This window comes from Pleurodeles waltl, chromosome 2_2 (genome assembly GCF_031143425.1).
Source record: "Pleurodeles waltl isolate 20211129_DDA chromosome 2_2, aPleWal1.hap1.20221129, whole genome shotgun sequence".
Taxonomy (NCBI): domain Eukaryota; kingdom Metazoa; phylum Chordata; class Amphibia; order Caudata; family Salamandridae; genus Pleurodeles; species Pleurodeles waltl.
This window is the reverse complement of record NC_090439.1, coordinates 1,068,526,879-1,068,549,017: the sequence shown is the minus strand read 5'-3', so window position 1 is coordinate 1,068,549,017 and position 22,139 is coordinate 1,068,526,879. Positions and strand designations below refer to the sequence as shown.

Genomic DNA, 22,139 nt, shown 5'->3' with positions numbered 1-22,139 from the left:
GACCTTTTTGCTTTGGATTTGCCTTTGACAAAGGATATGGGGACGATTCCCCCTACTTCAATGTCTTTTTGGTAGAATGTTGATCTTTGGAAGTGTGGTTCCCACTTCCTTTATTCTGTCTCAGTGCTGAATATCTTCACTGGTGGTTTCTGGTGCCATGGTCCTGCATTGTTAGGTGTGGGCTTACTGTTAAATTCACCATTGCCCGTATAGCCTGCAAGGATAGTTGGTGGGCCTTCTTTGTGGGCTCTCGCTGAACAGTGGTCCCTTAAACTTTATTGACCATCTCTGTTCCCCAAATGTGTCTTCTCTTGACTTTTGTTCTAAAGGCCATCATGGACTATCTTGGAGGCTCTGTCGTAAGACAGCTAACGTGACCTTCCTACTGTACGTATTGCTTCTAAGTCCATCCTGGGCTAGATAAGCCTCCTCCACATGGCGGATTTACACCCCTGAAAGATCGGTGCACTTGCCACTTTGTTGAGATCGTTTTTGTGCAGGTGGAGGCGAGGTCTCCTAACCACGATTAGAAGTTGTCAGACGTCTGTTTCTCGCTTTGTTGCCCTTGGCGCAGCACTAATTGTTCATCGGCTTTAGTTGAGGATTAAAGTGCGCATCATAAAGGTCTCCAGTATCAGGAAGGGTTTGAAAGAGCTTGTAAATTTCCTCTCCGGCATAGTGCAATGAAGCTGACCTTTCCTTACGCCTTAGGGAGTAGGCTCACTAACTAGGTCAATTGGGGTAAGGGACGCGAGGCGATGCTCGCCGGGTTTGGCTGATGGGTGGGGCCTGGTTCTCGTGTCTGTCCTAATCCCTGTATTCACTCCCTCGCCAGGCTGTGCTGGTCCCTGGACGGTGGTGGGAGGAGGGGGTATGTATGTGTCTTGCCCGCAATGCCAGCCTGGTGCAGGAGACTAGAACTAGCCCCATGTTAGTACCTCAGGGGGGCACCACATGCTAGACCATGGCCGAGTTGTATTTAAGGCTTTTGTGTTTTTTTAGCGTTGATTGATTGCGGGTGCAAACAACTGCCTACAGAGATCAGGAGTGAGGCAGGTTTAACATACATGCCAAGATCTATAATATCTGAGAGAGAGAATTCGATTTAAAGAAAAAGGTAAGTGGAATGTTCTCATTACCTTGTGGTGGGCGCGGTAATAGTGCTAAGCGGGGAAAAGAAATGTAGCAGGACCCGGCCTAAGTCCGCAGAGTTCCTAGTGATTTTCCCATAAACCTGAGGACAGCAGTTGCATCCAGTATCTGCCCCCAGTGTGCACTTCATACTGTGCGTCAAGAGCACTGAGTCTATCATCACAGAGAGCTTATTTCAAACAACTAAATGACGTGCCAAGTATGAAGGAAGCACCGTCTGATGTGCGAGGCGCTCCGCGCGCAGAGTCGCAGCCCAGGAGCCAATCCCCAGCAGAGCTGTGCGGAAGCGAACGTTCGGTGACAAACGCCCACGTTGTACCTCACTGCGATGCTTTCTCTCAAGACTAGTTACTTGTAAATAAATGAGATACAAATCTGTACCGTGAAGCAAAAGCTCCGCTCAGTTCAACAACCAAACACGTACATCTTCCTGTTGGGGGCTTGCGAGTGTGGTGTGATAGATGGGCTCTGAGAATCTTTAAGCCTGGGGGATAGCTTTTACCAACAAACCAGAGTTGTATGTCCGGCTAAACAAAACAAGCATTTGCAATGCAATGGGTGTCGCGTTTGCTTGAGCTAGAGCAATTAGCATTGTAAACTCCTAACGGACTTTTCTTGCCACATAAATTGAAAATTAAAATAAAACAGTTTAGCATAACTAACTGGACTTTCCTTGCCGTATAAACTGAAAAGTAAAAGTTTCACATAAGCAAGCTGACAGCCGCCATCAGTGCAAAGCAGACACACAAAGGGAAATAAAAGTTCACTCGTAGTGAAACCTATCGGCAAAAGTGCAATTATCCATGTAACCGGCAAAAGTGCAATTATCTATGTAGCCGGCAAAAGTGCAATTATCAACGTAACCGGCAAAAGTGCAATTATCGACGTAATCGGCAAAACTGCAATTAACTATGTAACAGGGTCGATGTCATGCAAAGCGCTCGACTTCTGCTCAGCAAGATCGCGCTGCGAAAAAAGAGGAAAAAGTAGTCCAGAAACCAGCCGGAAAACATGGAGCCTTGTATGTTTTCAGTACTTGGTCGCTGCACTCGAGGAGGGCTAAACACCGGAAAAGGCATGATGTATGCATGCCTTTCACTAATGAAAGAAAGCAGATTTTAAAAGGCAAGTCCACGAACTAATGAAAGTGACTGACGTGACATGGGTGTGGTTTGAAGCCCAAAGAGAGATTACAACATGGGACGGAGCACTTTGAAGAAGAAGAACATTTTCAGCAGCAACGCTGTTCTCATGAAACCAGTGCACATGCACGTCGCATTCTTTCTGCTTGTTCTCTTTTTATACACCATTCAGAGGTTTCTGGAGTGGCAGTGGACAGCATGATTACATCACTTCCTGTTCACAACAATCTTTACTTCCTTACTGTGCATCTTGAAGCGTCGTTTTGCTGCATTGCTTAGGATTTACCCAAGTTGAAAAAAGCTTTAAGTGCAAGAAGATTAACTCTGTCCACTTGTGTCAAAACCTCTGTATATGGACCAAAAGACATTTAGAGTTGAGCAACGTCACTCTTTTTGGTCCTTTGATTCAAGGTATTTCTCTTTGCTTCTGATACGTTTCCTAACACATCCAGCCAACATTACAAGATGTCAACCCAGTTTATTGAGGGGGAACCTTGAATTGATGACAATAAAAGCTACTCAGTTCTCTGAGTTTACATAGAAAGCTCAACTTCCATCTTGATAGGTCACAAATTATGGAGTGCAAATACCAACTCAGCTGCCAAACATACTAATGACACCCATATTCACATCAAACTCCAAGAGCGTGACAGAACAAATCAACAATTCATGGATTGCATTGTGCACATAGAAAACAGGAGCAAATCAGGCTTAGTGTATGTCAACCCATTAAATACAGAGATGTGTGCCTCGCTGATCTTCGCCTCTTACGATTCACTGGGCACCTTCTTCAGGATCTCCCCTACCTCCCGTACTGAAATATCGCAACTTGGGATTCATCTTCAACACAAAGTCATGGTGTTAGGAATACTGTTACCACAGTAATATCTGACCTTGCTTCAAATCGTGAGAATGTCCTGTTTGAACTCCTACTGCTGTGTGTCTGCTATCATGCCTTTTCTGCAAGTCTTGGAGTATTGTGTAGTTACTGGGCAGTTCTCATGTGAGAAACGTTCATTTACCACTTGTTTCCCCAGTCTTGGGTACTATTGCACTGCTCACAATTGCCAAAAGCTTCTGCTTTGTTCTTGACTCTTGGGCAACGAGGATGAGCAGATAGGATTAACCCTTGAGGTACTCGTATACAGTATAACTCAATCAAATATTGCTCAATAAATATTGGTGTCCGTTCAGAGTGTCTAGCTTAGAGAACATTTACATTGTCATGTATTTGTACCATCAACACGACGATTACAAAGCAAGCCAAAAAGAAGAATGAAGTCCCAACTTTATTGCTTCCACCAGTTCTCTTACTTTGAGATCTCTGAACTACTTGGATTGTAAAACATGCTGCTTCTGAGCACAATTCTCCTTGTATTGCTTCAAGGGCAGGAGAATGCTTGCTAATACAGTCTCTCACTCAAGTAAGTTAACTTGCGGACAAAAAGGTTCTTCCAGGCACCTGTAGATTGATTAATCCAAAGAGATCTGATTTCTTACCAAATGTGGCATCAAAATAGAACCACGTTAGCAGTGTCTCTGAGAGTTCCCAGGCAAACCATGGTACTGCATCATGAGTCAATGCTGCTCGATGTTTAATGTTTCATCTCCCCCAAATCTCATGAGTAATCTTGCCATCCGTAGAAGTCATTGAACTTACATCGTTTGTGGTTGCTAAGAGCTACTAGGATTTAAAACAAGTAATCAAGCCAAAGTTAGTCTTCCATTTTGTTAATAAACTCCAAGGGACCATATCTCAAAATTGTCTACACACCAAAATGGTCAAATGAAGGGAGAGGGTGTGGAGTCTGCTGGAATATCCCAGGCACAGATGAATAGTTTGGAGACAAATGGAAGTCCTTTCTTGTCCACCGAAGGAGACTGGTGAAAGGTCAGGGGAAAATTCATGTAACTCCAGTTAATGCCCCCATTACCAAGATGCACCCCCAGCTTCCCATAGGCCAGATTGCAAGAGGTGGTTGTATAATCAGACACAGAGGGAGACAGCAGTTCCTCAGCAACCATCTGCTCTCATTGTTGATGTTCCTAATTCTGCTTCGAACTTGGCACCATGGAAGACTATTGTCTGGCCTCTAGGTGGGTTCTTTCTTCTCCATCAGGTTTTCACAGCAGATATGTCAGCTGAGCCTACGATCCCATTCATCAAGTTAGGAAATGGTCCTCTCCCGTAAGGACAGTACACCTCCTCTTCGTTCCTGCAGGGTACAGTTGCTAGGGATGGCTCTGCATTTCTGTGCTTATTCTTGACCTACATTGTCACAGCAACAAAGGTTGCTGCACCAACAGCTCTTTGCATTCCTCAATTCAAGTGAGCTTCTTCTAAAGTTAAAGGGTTACTGAAAACTTGCTCACTGTTCTCAGTATTTGTCCAGACTTGTGGCACTGGCATAAAAAAAAACAATACCTGGGGGGTGTGTGGCTTGGCGGCTGTCAAGATGGCCACACATTGAGTGAGTGCCGCAGTGGCAGCCGTTTCAGATCCCAAAATCCGGGACAACCTCAGTTACCTGGGGCAGTCAGAACAACCAGAGAACGTGGTGACAGCCGCCGAGGCATTGAGGAAACGGCCGAGCCAGCCGCAGGAGTCCTGTGCCGCACGGTGATGGACGCTGGAGGAACAAACTGGTAGAAGGAGCCCTCCCTGGAGTGCCCTTGCTCCTACCCTCACCCGTCCTTCCTGGAGATTTACGGCCGCAGTGTAATGGAGAGGCGAGCCATGGTTGTGACACTAGTGGTGGAGGAAACCAGACGCCTATCCGGCCTGGTAGACGCCAGAGGCCTGTAAAGCTATACAGAGGTGAGGAGAGCTCCAAAGCCTGCGCTGTGGGGACTGCCCTGTCCTTGCGACGGTCAGGGCACCATGGGTGCGGCCCAGAAACCCAGCAAAGTGAGAGGGCCCGACGAAAGAGGTGAAATTAAAGCCCTGGTGACAGAGCCTGCACTGCACCTGGTCTGCTGTCGGTCAGCTGAAGGCGGGGCTGCTCCCCTGGGTTGGGGCACCCTCCTTGGCCCCCGCTGAGACACGCCTGAAGATACCCTCTATAATTGCAACTGCAGAAGCTAGAGAATAGACCAGAATACACCGCATAAAATTGAGGAACCAAAGCTGACTGCCGGACACTGTATTAGCCACGGTCACTGCATTCCATTGCTGCAACCGGGAGATTGGTTGAGGTGGGGGGGCACAATCCTCATAACTTTCTTTAGCAGTGTCATGTCTGTATTACCCTTGGGAAAACCCAAGGGGAATACTGCCCCCCAAGCCAACAAAATGGACAACTATGTGGTCCCGAAAGGATGCCCCATGGATGGGGAGCAGAGGGGGAGCCAGAGCAGATGGGGGATCCTTCATTTGGTGCCATAATGGCGGCAGCCTAAGACCTCAAGGGCGTACTAGAAACCAAGCTGGACACAGTTACCACTGATGTAGCCCTCCTTCGAGCAGATGTCCAGAAGATAAGTGATAAAATGACAAGAGCGGAGGCCCACATAGTTCACCTTCAATCCACCACTAAAAGACTGGAATCCCAGGTTCAGCTCCTCACCTAACAAATTGCAGTCATGGCGGCTAAACTGGAGTACCACAAGGGCAAAGTGAGACACAATAACATCTGAATGGTGTGGGCCCCAGAGGGTGCTGAGGGCCAATGTATGGGCCTTTTCCTTGAAGATCTTATCATCAACACCCTTCGCACCAAGAGACTCTCCAAGTTATTTTAGGTGGAACAGGATCACAGCGCACCAGTGCCTCCACCAAAATCAGGGGCTCCCCCGAGAACCATCTTACCCTGGATATTCAGTTACCCTGATAGAGACGCAATACTCCAGGGGGCACACGCCGACGGTGACCTTAAATACAAGAATACCACCATCCACCTTTTTCTGAACTTCACTTTGCAGGTCCAACATCAATGACATAATTTTTAATCTGTCAAAAAAGAACTCATAGCACTCGACTTCCAATATATGATGCTCTACCCTGCCAAACTACGAGTAATCGCGGAAGGCAAGACCTGCCATTTCCTCACACCAGAAGCAGCCTGGGATTGGCTAGAGGGATGGCGGACACTGGAGAGATTACAACCCACTGCAACCAGGATGGAAATGAACAGGAGCAGTTCTGCACATGGGTCAGAAGACGCCACGGACGCTGGACTGGAAACCCATGATACATAGGCCACATGAGCTAGGCCTGAACAGGTGAATGCAGGAACCACTGGCCTGTGAGTGGGTGAGGGCAACAGAAACACTCCCTCATGCCAGGTGAGCCTGGACTCTACCTTGAAGGGAGGGGGGGTCCGGAAGGGACTTGCCAGTTTGAAGACAGGCAGTTGGCTTACAGTTAGTGTGATGCCTCAGGTACTGTAACTATCCAAAGGAGGACCAAGGGGTGATCCAGTATTCATGACGGTAAAATGTGATGGCTAGCTGAGGTGCTGCTATCAGCCCCATAGTTTGGTTTTAGTTCACTTATGCAACACTTTGGGCGACGGGTGCTCTGCAGGTTGGTGAGGGGTGGGCAGTTCTGAGCCTACATAGCAGAGTTCCAGAGTTGGTGGGGTTCACCAATTGAGGATTATTGCTATTGCTTGTTAACTTTGTTTTGGAGTTGTTTGCATGCTCAATTGCTATACAGCTACATTATCTTAGTGGGACTAGAAAATGGGAGGTGAGGAACATATGGACCAGGAGTAACACAGTTGGTTATTAAGTCACTTCTTACCAGTGCACATGGGAACCCAGAAACAAAATGCCTTGAAAATATGGATATGGAATGTTAACGGTCTAGGTAGTAAGCTTAAGCGCACAGTGGTACTCCAGTACCTTAGAAGGAATGCCCCAGACCCGATCCTGTTACAAGGAACACACCTTAAAGGGAATCACTACAGGGCCCTCAATAGATTTGGGTACGCTGTGTTGGCTCATGCTGGCTATACAACCGATTCTAGGGGGGTGGGTATCCTTTGCAAAAAAACTGTTCCCTTTATCCCTGCACAGATTTAGGCAGACTCCCAGGACAGATGTGTTGCGCTGACAGGGAACTGGGAAGGACTTGTCCTCAACATTTGTTCTCTCTGTATACTCCCCAGACTACACACACAAACACTCACAGCACTAGAAGCTGCACTCCTTGAACTCCCAACTGGGAAAAGTGGCGGGGGGAATAAAGAAAAAAAAAAGAAAAAAAAACCGTACCTGAACCTCACCGCTGCTCTCCGCTGCACTTTAGGCTCCCAGCCTGCCCTGCGGCCAGTCATGACACTGCTCAGAGCTGGGGGCAGCGTGGTATCAAGATATGGGATCGCTGGAGGATGAAGAGTAAATCAAAGCTATACAGAGGCCTAGAGAGGTAGCGATCCGAGCCCTCTTTAGATTAGTACAACTTAAAATCCTAACAGAGTGCATTATTTTTGGACGCTACTGTAACGGATGGGGAAAGCACTTACCGCAGTGTGTCTTAGAGAGTGAGGGCAGGAAGGGACCTTTATTCACATACTATAGGAATGTCCTAAAATTCACGACTACTGGGGAAAGGTAGCAGATATAATTACCCGAGTCACGAACCTAGATGTACCTTTCAATGCTAAATGGATCTTCTAAGTGTCATGGAAGATGTACAATGGCTTCAGTACCAAAAGATTTGGGTGACACTAACTGCAACGGTGGCGAAAAGTAATATAGCACGAACGTGGGGATTCCCTCCCCCCCCGTTCACCACAGGTGGTCGACTGGGAAACTTACCTTGATTGGTGGCAAAGGGCAGAACATGTGGTGTACCTTATTAGAGGCTGCCTGTGCAAATGGGAGAAGGTTTGGGGGGTTGGAACACCTACTGAGAATTGTAGATACCGTTGGAGTGGTGGGTATCATCAACTGACATACAACTGTTTATGGGGTTTTATGGGAAGTACCTTGTGTATAAGGGAGCAGATTGTACTTTATTATGCCGTCTTGCTGTGTTTAACCGAAATTCTACTCATATTGTATGAGAAATTGCGTATTGTTGCAATTGAGCATTTCTTAATAAAAAAAGAGTAAAAAAAAAAAAAAAATACCCAGTCACGAGGACTACACACTTCAAATCCAGGTGACTGTCCAATCACTTTTGAACAGCATCTTTCTGGGCTGGTACCACACGATAGATGGAAGGGTGGAGGGAAGCGCCAAATAGTGTTGTACCTGGCATCCTTGGTGTGTTTTCCCTTGACTTTTTGCCTTCAGAGGTTTGCTGACCTTGTTTTTGCGGGCTTTAGGACTTTGGGCACTTTACCACTGCTAACCAGTGCTAAAGCGCTTGTGCTCTCTCTCCGCTAAAACATAGTGCCATTGTGTCATATCCAACTGGCATATTTAATTTACTTATAAGCAGCGGAGGCTTGTCCGTGAGAGCGTTGGGGCTCCTCCCCCTTTATTTTTTGCCACAGAATTGTTTCTAATTTTCAAAATAATTTTTTTAAAATTGTTAATAATATAGTTAAATGGGCTGCGCTTACAGCACTCACCCTCAATCACTTTCAGATGCTGCACATGAGCGGCTATCAGCCGGCAGGTTCCAGCAATCACTGGTTGCTGGGCTGATGAGTTCACAGCCCTGGGGCCTGTGAGGACATCAGCTCAGCAAAGGCATTGCCTTTGTGAAAAACTCTAACTCCCTGACGACGTGAGAGCAAAGTTTGTTCTCGGGCGCTTCAGGCTGAAGCCCTGCAGTGCGAATGCTCCATGTCAGTCAGACACGGGAGTCACCTCACCACTCCCTTTCACAACACGTCACAGCGTGGGTTGGAGTCAGAAAGCTAATCTGACTCCTCTCCCTGTGAGGATTATTGGAAGGGTGGGGTTAGAGGCCGCACGCGCAAAAATTAGCACTGGAGGCTGCGCAGTTTATTCATCAAAAATTTGGTTGAAACTGTGCAGGTTCCAGTGCTCAGCTTCCCGTGCTATCTTCAGTGTGTGCCAGTTCGTTAGAGGGGACTGCACTGAGAAGCACTGTCCGTGCTACAGTTGGAGTCCACGGAAAGCGCGAGCCCAGAGCAGGAAAATTTGAAGTGCAGCAGGTGTTGTGAAAAACTCGGAGCAGTATACAGCGTGCACTTTCAAAAGCATCCCATTCAACAAAGCACCTGTTTTCAGTGCTGCATGAGCCTTTCCTGAGTATGTGGTGCAGTAGAGGATAGTGCGTAATAATAATGTCACCAGAAATAGAATGTCCTTTTGTACAGAAACGCTACAGGTAAAACTTCCTTACAGAGTGATGTGATGCAATCCATATCTGGACTTGTTGTTCGGCGATGTTACATCAACAAACTAACTTTTAAAAATAGAACAAAACCACAGATTTCTTGGGAGTCATTTTTCAGTTTTGCAATTTAATAAAATATATTTGTTTAATTTAATATTGCACTATATTTGATTAAGTTGTGGCTGTCTAATCACTGTCCTTCTGTCTCTTCACTTCCCTTAGGCTTTGTTCTCATTTTGGGACAGGCAACTATGTTTTCGTTTCTCAGGGTTTCAAAATATCCATGTAACTGCAGAGATTAATGTTTATAAGACTAAATACATAGCTAAAAAGCAGCCTAATGTGTTACAGTTTGAGGTGGGCGTGTTTTTTTAGGTAACATGTTAGGAATCTTGAGGCCTACACTTCAAATGGTGGTAACCAAAATACCAGAATGCACCTTTCTGTTGATTTAAAAGCCAGGCCTGTTTGAAGGTGTCATGTTGGAATTTGTTTTGTATACAGCTGTGCACGCAACACCTTGTCTGATTAGTGCCTTATTATGAGTGGCCTGTTATTGGAAGTGACCATCTTTTATGTGGTGTACACTGTGTTTTTTTCCCAGATGTAGAACTCTGTGCCCTTTCCCCCTGCTAACCAGTGGTAAAGGGTCTCTACTCCCCTTTTCAACATGATGGCATTGGCACACCCCATGACTGACTTATGTAACTTACCCATAAATCCCAAGTATATATTAAAGTCCTGGCAACCAGTGCATGTGTGTGTTTCCTTTGTGTCATGTTTAGTGGGTCTTTTGCTACATCTCTCTGCAGAGGCAACAGGATAAAACATAGTACATAATGATGTTCCTTTTAGCATGATTTTAAAATGGCTGCTTTATATAGTACATGTTTGTTATCCTATTCTTTTCCAAAGAGGGATTTGGTGACAGACTCATAAACACATAAAAAGGGCATTTGACCCCCCCCCCAGGCTTCTTCTCTTCTGTTTATTAAAACTAAAGATTTTAATATGAGCCATTATTATCAGACCACACCTATCCACTCAAAAAACGCATGTTTCTCTGCGAGGCTTAGCCTTTCTGTTCACAAAGACTGCAGTCTGCAAATACATCTTTTGCTTTTGCCCTCTCTGAAGAGCAGTGCATGTGGACTCATTAATGGAACACTGGTGGTTTTACTTCACGCCACAACATTTTCAAACTTCACCAGCCGCCACTGCATATAAGTACCTACTAAAGTGCACTACCTGTGCCCACGGCCTGTAAATTAAATGCTACTAATGGGCCTGCAGCACTAATTGTGCCACCCATTTAAGTAGTCCTTCAGCATGTGTCATGCCTGCCATTGCAGAGCCTGTGTGTGCAGTTTTAATCTGCCATGTTGACCTGGCACGGTAACCCTCTTGGCAGTCCCAAACCTTCCTTTTTAATACATATATGTCACCCCTAAAGTAGGTCCTGAACAGCCCAAGACCAGGGTGCAGTGTATTTAAAAAGTAGGACATTTACGTTTATGTTCTACATGTCCTAGTAGTGAAAAACCTCTCCCATATGATAACATTGAGATTACCTTATTATATTTATAAGTGTAATTTCCAATTGGGAAGGGTTCGGACCCCCAGTCACAATTTAAAATCATAACTTATGGTGAAGCCAGATTTTAAACTGTAAGTCTGAAAATGCCGCTTTTAGAAAGGTGTCATTTTCTTACTTTAGCCATTTGATGCCTACTTCCTGTCTCTGAATACACGTCTGGGGTGGGTGACAGCTGGGCTTTGTGCATTCCTTCCAGATAGCTATACATAAAGGGAGCTTAGTTGTGACTGATGGGTCATCCACAGCCTGATGGGCCATCCACAACCTGATCAGCCATCCTGGGCAGGACAGGAGGGAGGAAGCGGCACACTTGAAGAGATTGTGTCCTCTCTCCACACAAAGGGCTGCACACCCCCTGTAGTGAGTCTGGAGCCAGGACAGGGTAGCCAGGGACTCTGTTCACTTCAAAGACATCTCTTCTGAAGCCTCCCTCACTTCAAAGGCACCACTGTGTATAAGAACTGGACTTCTGACCCTACCACATCAGTACACTACTGGACATGTGGATACTTTGCCAGGAAGAAGGACTGCTGTGCTGCTACAAGGACTGCCACTCTTCTGGGCTCCTGTTGTGCTCTGCTGACTTGACCTGCTGCCCTCCTTGCCTGGTAGTGAGAAGAACTGGACTTTCATCTCTCCAGCCCAGAACCAAAGTTACTCCAAGGGCTTGCTGGTTTGCTTCCTGTTTTCTGACGTCTCAGGGACACAAACTACTTCAAACTCACTCACTACAGCACCCGTACTCTGCCAACTGTGAGTCTTGCCTTTCCAAGTGGTGCCAATCCAGTCCTTGACCCTTGGAAGAGGGTATAAAGTGCTCCTCCAGTCAGAACTGATGCATTTCCGCCACTGTGCAGATTGAAACCTCTGCATCTCCCCGTTGCGTGACTGGGAACCAGCACATCAGCCCCATTGCATTGATCGCAGTGGACGCATCACCTTTCTAACGTGCATCGACCTCAGTGCATCACATTCAGAACCGCTGCATCTCGGCCTCGACACAACACCACTGTTGCATGGAGAAAATCGGCTCATCTTTGCTACTGCATGCGAAGGTCCGACGTATCGCCTTCACTGTGGGGATCAGCACTGACACATCGCTTCAGCCTACGTCCCATATCCTTGACGTAACCAGGATAAAGGTATTTTTGATCAGGGGGCACACTAGGTCCCTGTAGTGGTCCTGCGCTCCATCACAGTCGGCCTGAACATTTGACTTTGTCCTGGTCTGGTGCGACCAGTTGTTCCCAGTTGGTGCTTCTTGTTTCTAAGCATTATTTTTCAGTTTATTATTTAAAAATTCATATCTCAAGTTCTACTAATTGGATTTGTGTCATTTTGGTCTTGTTTTATTTATTGAATTGAGCTCTATATTTCTAACTAGGTGTGGTGTCTTTTTGTGTGATGTTTTCACTGTTTTACTGGTTGATGTGTTGCACAAATACTTAACACATTGCCTCTTAAGGTAAGCCTGACTGCTCTGCGCCAAGCTACCAGGTGGTGAGCACAGGCTAATTTAGGGTGTGTTGGTCACTTACCTTAAGCAGGGTTCCACGGTTCCTGCTTGGACAGGGTGCATACCTCTGCCAACCAGAAACCCAATTTCTATCAGTATGGAAAGAGTATTGTAATCGCCACATCTCTCAATTGGTTATTTTTCCAGGCTTCTGGTACTGGGAAGAGTGAAAGGCCTTCATGCGCCTTGGCCAGGCCTCCATTTTCCATCACACTGTCCTTCTAAATGAACCCCTAGCTCAATGTTCTTCTTGAATCACTCCAACGAAATTCCTGTAAATCTCTGCAATGGCTGCCATTCATCGAGTAAGCAGTCTGCAAAGCCCTGTGCATGACACACAAAACACTTCATTGCCTGGCACAACACTGTCTCACTGATAAGTTCTACCCAACCATAAGTCCAGATGACTAAGACAGGCATTCCTCAACCTATTGTGGGTCTGGATATAGGGGACAAGCAATCTGGTTATGATTCCCGCACACCTAACCCTCCATCTTGAACTTCCATTTGGCTTCCCTCTGCCACCAATTAGACCTTGTAGAGCTTTGAAGGGTCCTACAAATTGCCTGTTTTGTTCTGCCTAAACCCCTTTTTTGGATTATAAAGGTGAATTACTTTTATCTGGCCTGTGTATCTTGATGACTTCTGGCCCTCTTTCCTAATGTCCCTCAGTAGAAATTTCCTGACCTTTCCCCGCCCCCAAATCTCTACCAGTGCTCTACAGAGCCATCACATTGTTTGAAGAAGCCAAAGTTACTCTTTGTGAATTTTAATTAAAAAATTTCACATCTTAAGTACATAAATTGTCAAAGTAATTTCACATGTGTTTAAAGGTTCCAACATCTCATGAGAGGTACAGCCACAGATATGTATTCAGATGGCATATGAGGCCCGAGTTCTCAGAATTATTTTTATTGTTGGAGCGTTTTAGGTGACCCCACTTTTTGTGTTGGTGGGGAAGGATGTGCTAACTTTCAACTTTAATTCCCACAGACTTCACACCTATTCTAAAATTATTTAGGGCCCTGCACATATTTTATGGTTTTCATGCAACTAGAGTAATTAGCCATAGAGAGCAGGTCCTTGAGCAGGCCAGAAGACCATCTTATCCAGACCGAGTCTGTCTTCTAGCGCCAGCCCTTATATTAAACAATTTTAAATGTAAAACAATATAAAATACAGATATACATTTCTCATTAATTAATTGAATGGGTGAATATGTGAATGTCTGTTTCATTTAATGCAAAACATAAATTATTTCAAAGACGAATTTTGCTCAAGTGCTATCTTTACAGAAATGAATTCCGGCTAAAGACACTCAATATACCTCGGGATCAGTGTATCTGTTTAGGATGTCCTTGTAATGCCCATCCAGTTGTCTGAGTGGCTGATCAAGTCTTACATGAACACTGAAATGTGTATATGAGAATCTTAAACAGCCTCATTCTGCTCCTCCTTGCAGCATGGCCATCCAGGTGGACAAGTTCAACTTTGAGGCTCTCCCTGAGCCCACTGGGGAGGAGTCCCACTTTACAAATCCGAAGCAGCTGGAAGAAGAGAGGCAGCTGGCGAAGGGGCTCGAGATCAACAGCAAGCTGGATATCCGCTGGAAGATCATATCCTTTAATCAAAAAGTCAGGTTTGGAAATGAAAAGTATGCATGTTTTCATTAGACTTTCCCTGTCTTTCAAGACTCAGCAAAATTGTCTGAGCTGCTACCTTTCCATCTGACTTTCAAATAATACCTTAAGCTCTGGTCCTCACCTCACATATGCAACAGTGACTCCCCAACATCTCCTGCCCCACTGGAAACCACGTCAACAGTGGGCCTAGAAAAAGCAAACCATTCTGTATTGATGCTGTTGCTTTGATAAATTAAATATGTTATATATTTTATTTTTGTTTATTATTTCTAGTAATAAGAATGTATGTGAGGAAGTATACATTATAATGATCTGTAAATCACTGAGGCATTCCATGGTCATACAGACAAACAAGGCTGGAGCTGAGCTCCTTTATAAGGTCATGGAACTCTGAGGTAAATTGCAACATATGGCAGAGAGTATTTTATTCTTTATATTCATGGCCTCACCATCACCCATCCAGAAATCACTTAAATCCTTAGTGCTCTAGTCTTATGTAGAAGAAACCGTGGTTGCAGACATGAATAATTGTGTAACCTGTAGCGTGAAAGTAACCACACCAAACAGCAGATAGCAATTTGTTACAGAAACGTATTAGAATAAGTTTCCTCTAAATCACACTTAAAAAGGATGTAGCTCAGAATGAGTAGTAACATGCAGACTGATTCTTGTGAATTCCTGTAATAAACTTTAATCTGCGAAAAAAGCATGTTGGAACAAATCTCTCCTATGTGCTTAGCACTATTAAAAAAAAACAGGTCATAAGAACGAAAAGTGCTTGAACTGCAGCTGTAATGATGCTCCCTGACCTCACTTTCACCTTGGCAGCTGCCTCTAAAGACCGGTATTGTGGTGTTGCAACGCACCTGTAATAACTTATTACAGTTGAGCAGCTATGTCATTTTCTTATTACTGGTGACTAGAGATGTCACAACTTGAGTGTATTAAAATAAATTGGAGGCAGGTTCTTATGTTGCGATTGCACACACCCATGTAGCATATTATTATTATTATTGTTAACAATGCTGATGGCTCTGGTAAGGATCATGTGCTCCTGCCAGAGATTCATTTCTGCCTCTTCCTAAATGACTGCTAGTTTCAGGAAGCTGACAGTGAATGTTTCAAAACCCTCTAGATGGCATCTCCATTGACGTCTAGCTGTATTCTTGTAGTGGTGACTGGGGAGAGCCTTCTTGTTCCCTCCTCATTAGCAAGTGGTGTTCATTTCTGGAATGCACAGCCAGTACAGTTGAGGCTAGTATTCTTTCTTCATATATTTAAATAACCATGAAAGACCCCTTATTCATGTAATTGCACACTGATTTTAATTGGTGCAAACAACAGTGTTGTTCAGTACCTCAAGACACCAGTGTGAAGTGACTGTACACAGGGGCGCAGCTTAAGGGGGGTTGTTTGGGGTGCTATTTCCCCTCCCCCCCACAATAGATGTATTTTTCATGATGCATGCCAACCCTCCCGATTTAGGCGGGAGACTACCTATTTCAAGTCTAGTCTCCTGCCTCCCGATTCCTGCATGTAAACACCCAATTCCTCTGCAGGCTTATGCTGACAGGGCCTGGTCTTGAGTGAGACAGTAACCTGATCCTGCAGGCCAGTGCACAGCATTTGCATCATGCTCTCACTGCCTGACATATTATTTTCTCTGTGCTCCTGACAGGTAAGGGGAAAAAAAGTACTTTTGCGTATCTAATATCCAATCCTACAGTAGCAGACTTGCAAATCCCAAAGATAACAGTAAGCTGATTCAGGCCCTAATAGAAGTCAGTGGGGAGGAATACATTTTCCCGATTTTTTTTCTATAAATCTCCCCCTTTTCTCTTCTAAAATGTTGGCATGTATGATTTTGTGATGAATAGTAGGGCACAGGTGCTTTCAGTTGGATGTGGTGTGTCTGTCAGATTTCACCAGGAATTTTTACACACACACAGACAAAACACACACACACACACTCTTCCTCTTTCTGTTTAGGAAGACTTAAAATAAGTTGCCTATTTCACAAAATAATTGTGCATTCTCTCACTTACTACTCTTAGCAATCTGCATTCCGCTCCCTTTCCGCTGCCCATTAAGCCCCTCTTGTGCGCCTTGCTTGACATGTAATGTTTTTTAACATTATGTGCCAGCGTGATTGTTGGGAAATCTGAAGCTCCTCCCCCCCCCACGATACTGACCAAGGTATACCCCCTACCATATAGCTACTTACCATCTCCAGTATCAAGTCCACTAACCCTTATGTGGTCTCTAGATGATGTTCCCTGGATAAGTAGCAATCAAAGTATTGAATCTATAGTTGCACTTTTTACCTTTACTAATAGTTTATCCAGGTATGTGAAACATTTTGAGATCTATGTCATTTTATGATTAAATACAGAAGCTTTGTGTACGTGAGCACAGATGACATTTGAGCGCCCATTATGGCTCTTAATCTAAGACCCCAGAGTGCTGTGTTCCGCTAAAGCCCCCTCTCCTCCCTTGCTGAATCACTGTCTTCAACAAAGCAGGGAGTCTTTCTTCCCGATAAATTGCCTCACGGTTGCCAACAAATTAAATCTAGCGGTTCAGAGCTCGCTTCTTTGCTAGACCTCTCCTTGGCGTTTCTTTTATGTGATGCTAAATTTAGCCCTCAGATCCACATCTCCAGCAAATTGTCAAATCACAACCCATATATGATCTTGACAACGATGCTGCGAGTGAGAAAAGTGGCTCGAGAGGGGTTTCGAGAGTCTGCGCGGAGCCCAACAATGAGGCCGCCACTGCTGTCAGAACAGAAGTCATTGTGCCTTTAAGGTGTGAAACATACACGCTGATGTAGGAGGGGAGTGGACATTTTACACAGTTGGGGACCCAACAGTTTGTTTAGATGAGACCAAGGAAAGAGGATAGCGGGACAAAACAGACGGTTTGAAGTATGCTTGGGCGTGATGACGTGCCAAGCCATGTGGTCTTTAAGTACAGTAGTCCTGTCAACTAAGGTTCATGCAAATAATATTATAGCATCAGCAATGGGCTTTATTTGGAATGTGGCAGACAGGAAGCTCCCTCACAACGTTGCAGATATCCCTCCGCCGTGTTATAAGTGGCGTCTATAATACACTTGTGATAGGGTGGACGGGACTACTTTAAATGAGGCCCGTAGAGTTAACAAAGCACGTTCCATAGCATGTGGAACTGTTGCTGAGAGCTTCAGCCTTTAGGTTGCACGCTCTGAGCCCGCAGTCGGCTACTGACACGCTTCTAACTCTGCAGAGCATAGACTGTGACCCCCCCCCCGCTCACTAACTCGGCTAATTCTAACCAGTGTGAGCGGGTAACCCCCTTGGACTAAACACAAATGTGTGCAGCGTTGTGGCTTTTTTGTTCCGTTCGTCTGTTTTTGCATCGTTCTGGCAAGTGTTGGCTGTGACTCAGAAGAGTAAATTACCTTTATTTTTCCCCTTCTTCAGATCCTCTTGGCAATAAATACACTAGTTATATAGTTAAAATATAAATTGCTGTATTGTCCAGGAACATACAGCTGAAAAATACAAATCGACTCACTTTTTTATTTCAGTGAGTCCTTAAACTCTTTAAAAACAGTGCCAAGTAAAAAAAACAAAGATTCATATGGGCATTACCTTGACATTATTGACAGGATTATGAGCCGCATGAAATAAGACCATTTTTCTTATTTTTAAAGTGACACAAAGCCAGACAGATTGATTTTCTTCCAGATTTATGGGTACAAATCAATAAAAACTGAATAATTAAAGTCTTATTCGTACATTTGTTTCAGGACAGTATCACCATGTTTATGAAATAAATTTGGCATACGCCTGTTTGAAAAACTGGGGGACTGTGTCTGCTTTGAACTCATTCACATAGCAACTGTGCTTAATTTGAGCCGGTGGTTGTAGGTGGAGCCCTCTGGCACTCGTTTTGGTGACTGGAACTTATTTTTCATCATCAGACTTTGATCCCGGAACAGTAGCGAGAAAGACACAAAAGAAAGAGGAAGGAAGAGAAAGATGAAAAAAAACAATGGCAAAAGGAGAAAGCAGGGATGGAGAAGACCTTGCGAGAGCGAGATGAAGCGTCTCAGCGCTGAGTGGTGGAAGAGAGGCATGAATGGACCGAGACTGTGCAGCCGTGGTCAGGGCCGGCTTTAGAGGGGTGCGTCTGGTGTGGCCGGCCCCACAGGGTGCTGACCTTGGGGGGGCGCTGACCGCGGGGGGAGCACTGTGGTTAGCAATAACTAGTAATTTAAAAGCACCTGAAGCAGAGTTCCATGTGTGTCCAGCTGTCAGGCAACAATAAAAATGTCACGATAACTCTTGTGATTAATGTTCCTGATAGAGAGAGCTATTGAGTTTTGTCCAGTGGCAATTTTGACTCCTCATGAAGTAGCGCAGAGGGTTAATATGCCTGCTGCAAACAACAGATCTGTATTTTATGTGGATTGCTGAGTTGGTTAGCAAAGCCAGCCTTTACCAGCCCTTGAAAATAAATGAAAAGTATGTGAGAGAGGAGCTATGGAGTGATGAGTGGCACCTTTGCCAGGTGGTGCAGAGATCTGCGGAGGAAGTCATGGGGGGGTGCCGAAATAGATTGTTGCACAGGGCGCCACCAGCACTTAAGCCGGCCCTGACCGTAGTACTCGGCATCCCCGTCATTCAGTAGCAGGCTTTGGAGAAAGACTCTGTGCTCCAGGTCGTATTATATCTGAGCATCTCAGTGCCTGTGCTGCTCTTAGAAGCATCAAGGCTGCAGTTCATTCGTGCTGTCTGTGCTCAGTACTCTGCATTCTATCCCCACCTGCTGCAGGTGGCCAGCCACATGTTACTGTTCTTGGCTTATCCTGGCAAAAGCTTTACAAAAGCGACAGATGTTCTACTGCTGATTACAGCTACTTCCGTTCTGACGCTCAGGCAGACCAGGTAAATAGCATCTTTTGGGTTGGTATGGCTTGGATTAACATTGTCCCGGAACGGCACTGACCAAATGTGTATCTTAATCAAGATAGGAATAATGAGGCCTCCAACTGGGCTGTTGAGCACAGATTCATCATATGTTATGCTCTTCAGTGAATAGTAGCTAAGCCTACATATCCCAGCCATGAAACCAGGGCTACGAGAGCCCGTGTGACCATGGCACATACAGTATTTATCCATTATGTATTCATATGCTGTAAAAACAGAATTGCCTCTTATTCCACTAAGCGGTACTCATTGTATTGCCATTTGATAAATATTGTAACTGGGGTATGAATCTGTTATAAGGTGCACTAACACTCTACGCCATATTCCCCGCTTTCTGTTGCGTAGCACTCCGTGGTTGGCCAAGGACATCAAGCCTCAGGGCTTCATAAAGATCTGATACCAATGCAGATTAACTTTTATACCACACGAAAACAGGGACCTGGTTTCTTAAAAAGGATTTTTCTTTTTAGTCTGAACCTACCCTAGTGGTTGGGTTTGGAAATAGTCTTAAAATTAAATAGTTTTATTTTGGGTTTTGGCAAGAGACAGAGCGAGCATGGACCTCTGTGAAGCCCCCGGTGCCCGAGTACATAATTGTCATATTCATTCTCCATTGTCCAGCTTTCAATTCCTGAAGCAATACTTGGAGCTCCGGGTCGGAGGTCAAGTTCGAGAGAGTTACCGACACTAACAACGTCATCAATTTCAGAGGAAGATGCCGGCAGCTAAAACTACTGCTTTGGTTGCTGTCAGGTTTTACGCTGTATTCATTCCTAAGAGGTCCAAGTTGGAGAATGAATGTTTCAGGCGATTGTTTTGTGTCTCCTAGACGTGTTTTTGCCATTTTGGGGTATGAGGGAGAAGTTGCAGCTAATAACCACACAGTCTGTAACTTGTGCTCGCCAGTGATCATAAATCAGAGAGTTGTGCTCAGTACTTTTAGTATAAGTGTTAAACTTAAAGAAATTAAAAAGAAACCAGATTGCCACACTATGCTATGACAAAAATTAACCAACCTATCATGGCAGACATAGGTTTGTCTGAGGATTATGGCTCAGATTGTCTTGACGTGCCATGAGAACAATTTGAGGAATTATATGTTAAAGGCCCAACCTGAAATAATATTGAATTGCTGGAATCATCCTCCAAACAACATTATGCCAACATCTAAAAGGTCGATAAGCCTGCAGAGCTGAAAAAAATCGGATTCTTTGACTATGCGTGACCACAACATGGAACAGCAGACGTCAAGCAGAGAAGAGAAAAGCAAAGTCTTTTTGAGTCAAAGTTGGAGACATAGATGAGGACAGACTATTACAATCGAAATACAAGTAAGGGGAAATATTTTTCTATGTGCAAGAAAAACAAACCACAAACATTTTCTGAAGTCAAAAGGGTCTTATTGCCGTTAGGCATCAAGAGACCTCATAGCCAAAAGGATATCTGTTTTACGACACAAAGTATGTTGATAATAATTCACTGTTATAAAAAATACAAGTTAATACTAAAGATAAAGGATACTCGGGAGGAGACAGATCTGAATGATTTGGAAGACACAGGCAAGTCAGTCACATCGGTCCCAGGATATGTTCATAAAATGGGTAATACACGTATAATGATGCTAATCAGCCTCGATGTCAGATGGATGATTGCAGGAGGATCAGTGTGGCAAAAACATGTTGCAAAACATTGAGAGCAATGGAGTACCCTACAAGTCAGGAAAGCAGAGGGGTTACTCTATACTTTCTGATTACAAAATCAGAGTTAATTTTACATCTAGTTCTAAAATTAGATTTTCTAAACTAGTTTACCAAGACACAAATATTCTGTACAGCGATATTCCAAGATGTAATCCCTCTACTGCAGCAAGAGATTTGCCTCAAACTGAAACCATAGATTTCGAAGATGCCTAATTTCCCAGGCATCATAAACCATTGCAAATGTCTTAGGTTTGTAAAAGGGTAATTCATTATCAGTTCACATTGTTACCATCTGAAATAAAGGCAGCTCCAAGAATACTTACACTAGGCAAGGTGGTGGTATCCACGCATCTAAGGGCATTACCCATACACATTTATATGTATTTAGACTGGCTGAGAATAGGAACTTATTTCAACAATGCTAGTATATTATAAATCAAGTCATAAGGCTCTTACATTGTTGAACATGGGTCTGTTGAGGGAATTTTCATGACACTTTTTGCTCCCAGTCTTTGCTGACTGTGCGTGACCCTAGGACTCTGGGCACTTACCCACTGGCTGGCAGTGGAAAGTGGGCGTGGCCGTCCTACCTATGATAGGAAGGGTCGAGAAGGGACATGGTTGAGATGCTGCACCCAAGAGGGCTCTGTGAAACAGGTACACCACATACCCAGGGCGGGTGCAGCCCTGGCTGATAGGGGGACGGGCACTGGGGTGTTGTACCCACTATAAAACCCCTTTAACCGTATCCTAGACCTATGGGAAAGGCCTGCAAGGGTGTTAGTGTGCCTGTACTCATGGTGGCTTTACGCCTTCCCCGGAAAGCCCCAACAGCGGAACTGGTGTTAGGATGAGGGGGCGTATACAAAGGGGTTTCCTTTCCAGGCAGGGAAGCACCCCATTTGGTTGTTCCCTACCAGAAAGGGGGATGGGTCGGCCACATCCATAGGGGTGGGCTGGTCCTCTGCTAGTGGCCATGGGCACTGTTCCCCAGTATGGCAGGGTGGAAGTGAGCGTGCATGTCCTCCCCTGGAGGGGAGGTGGCGCTGACCAAAGTGTGCGGACCCTGCCATGGCAAGGCCTGGAGTGTGCACAGAGGCCAGGGGGCTTCAGAGGTACTGAGCGTGGCAAACAAGGCCAGTGGGGGCACAC

At 44.9% G+C, this 22,139-nt stretch overlaps 1 protein-coding gene across 1 annotated transcript in view; it reads left to right on the top strand.

Moving 5' to 3' along the window:
- Window positions 1-22,139, top strand: part of TRAPPC9 (trafficking protein particle complex subunit 9) — a 2,294,541-nt gene that overhangs the window by 1,505,824 nt on the left and 766,578 nt on the right. Inside the window, exon 20 of the mRNA XM_069220801.1 lies at window positions 14,131-14,284. Coding sequence (XP_069076902.1) covers window positions 14,131-14,284 — 154 coding nt within the window. The remainder of the gene's footprint in view (window positions 1-14,130; window positions 14,285-22,139) is intronic.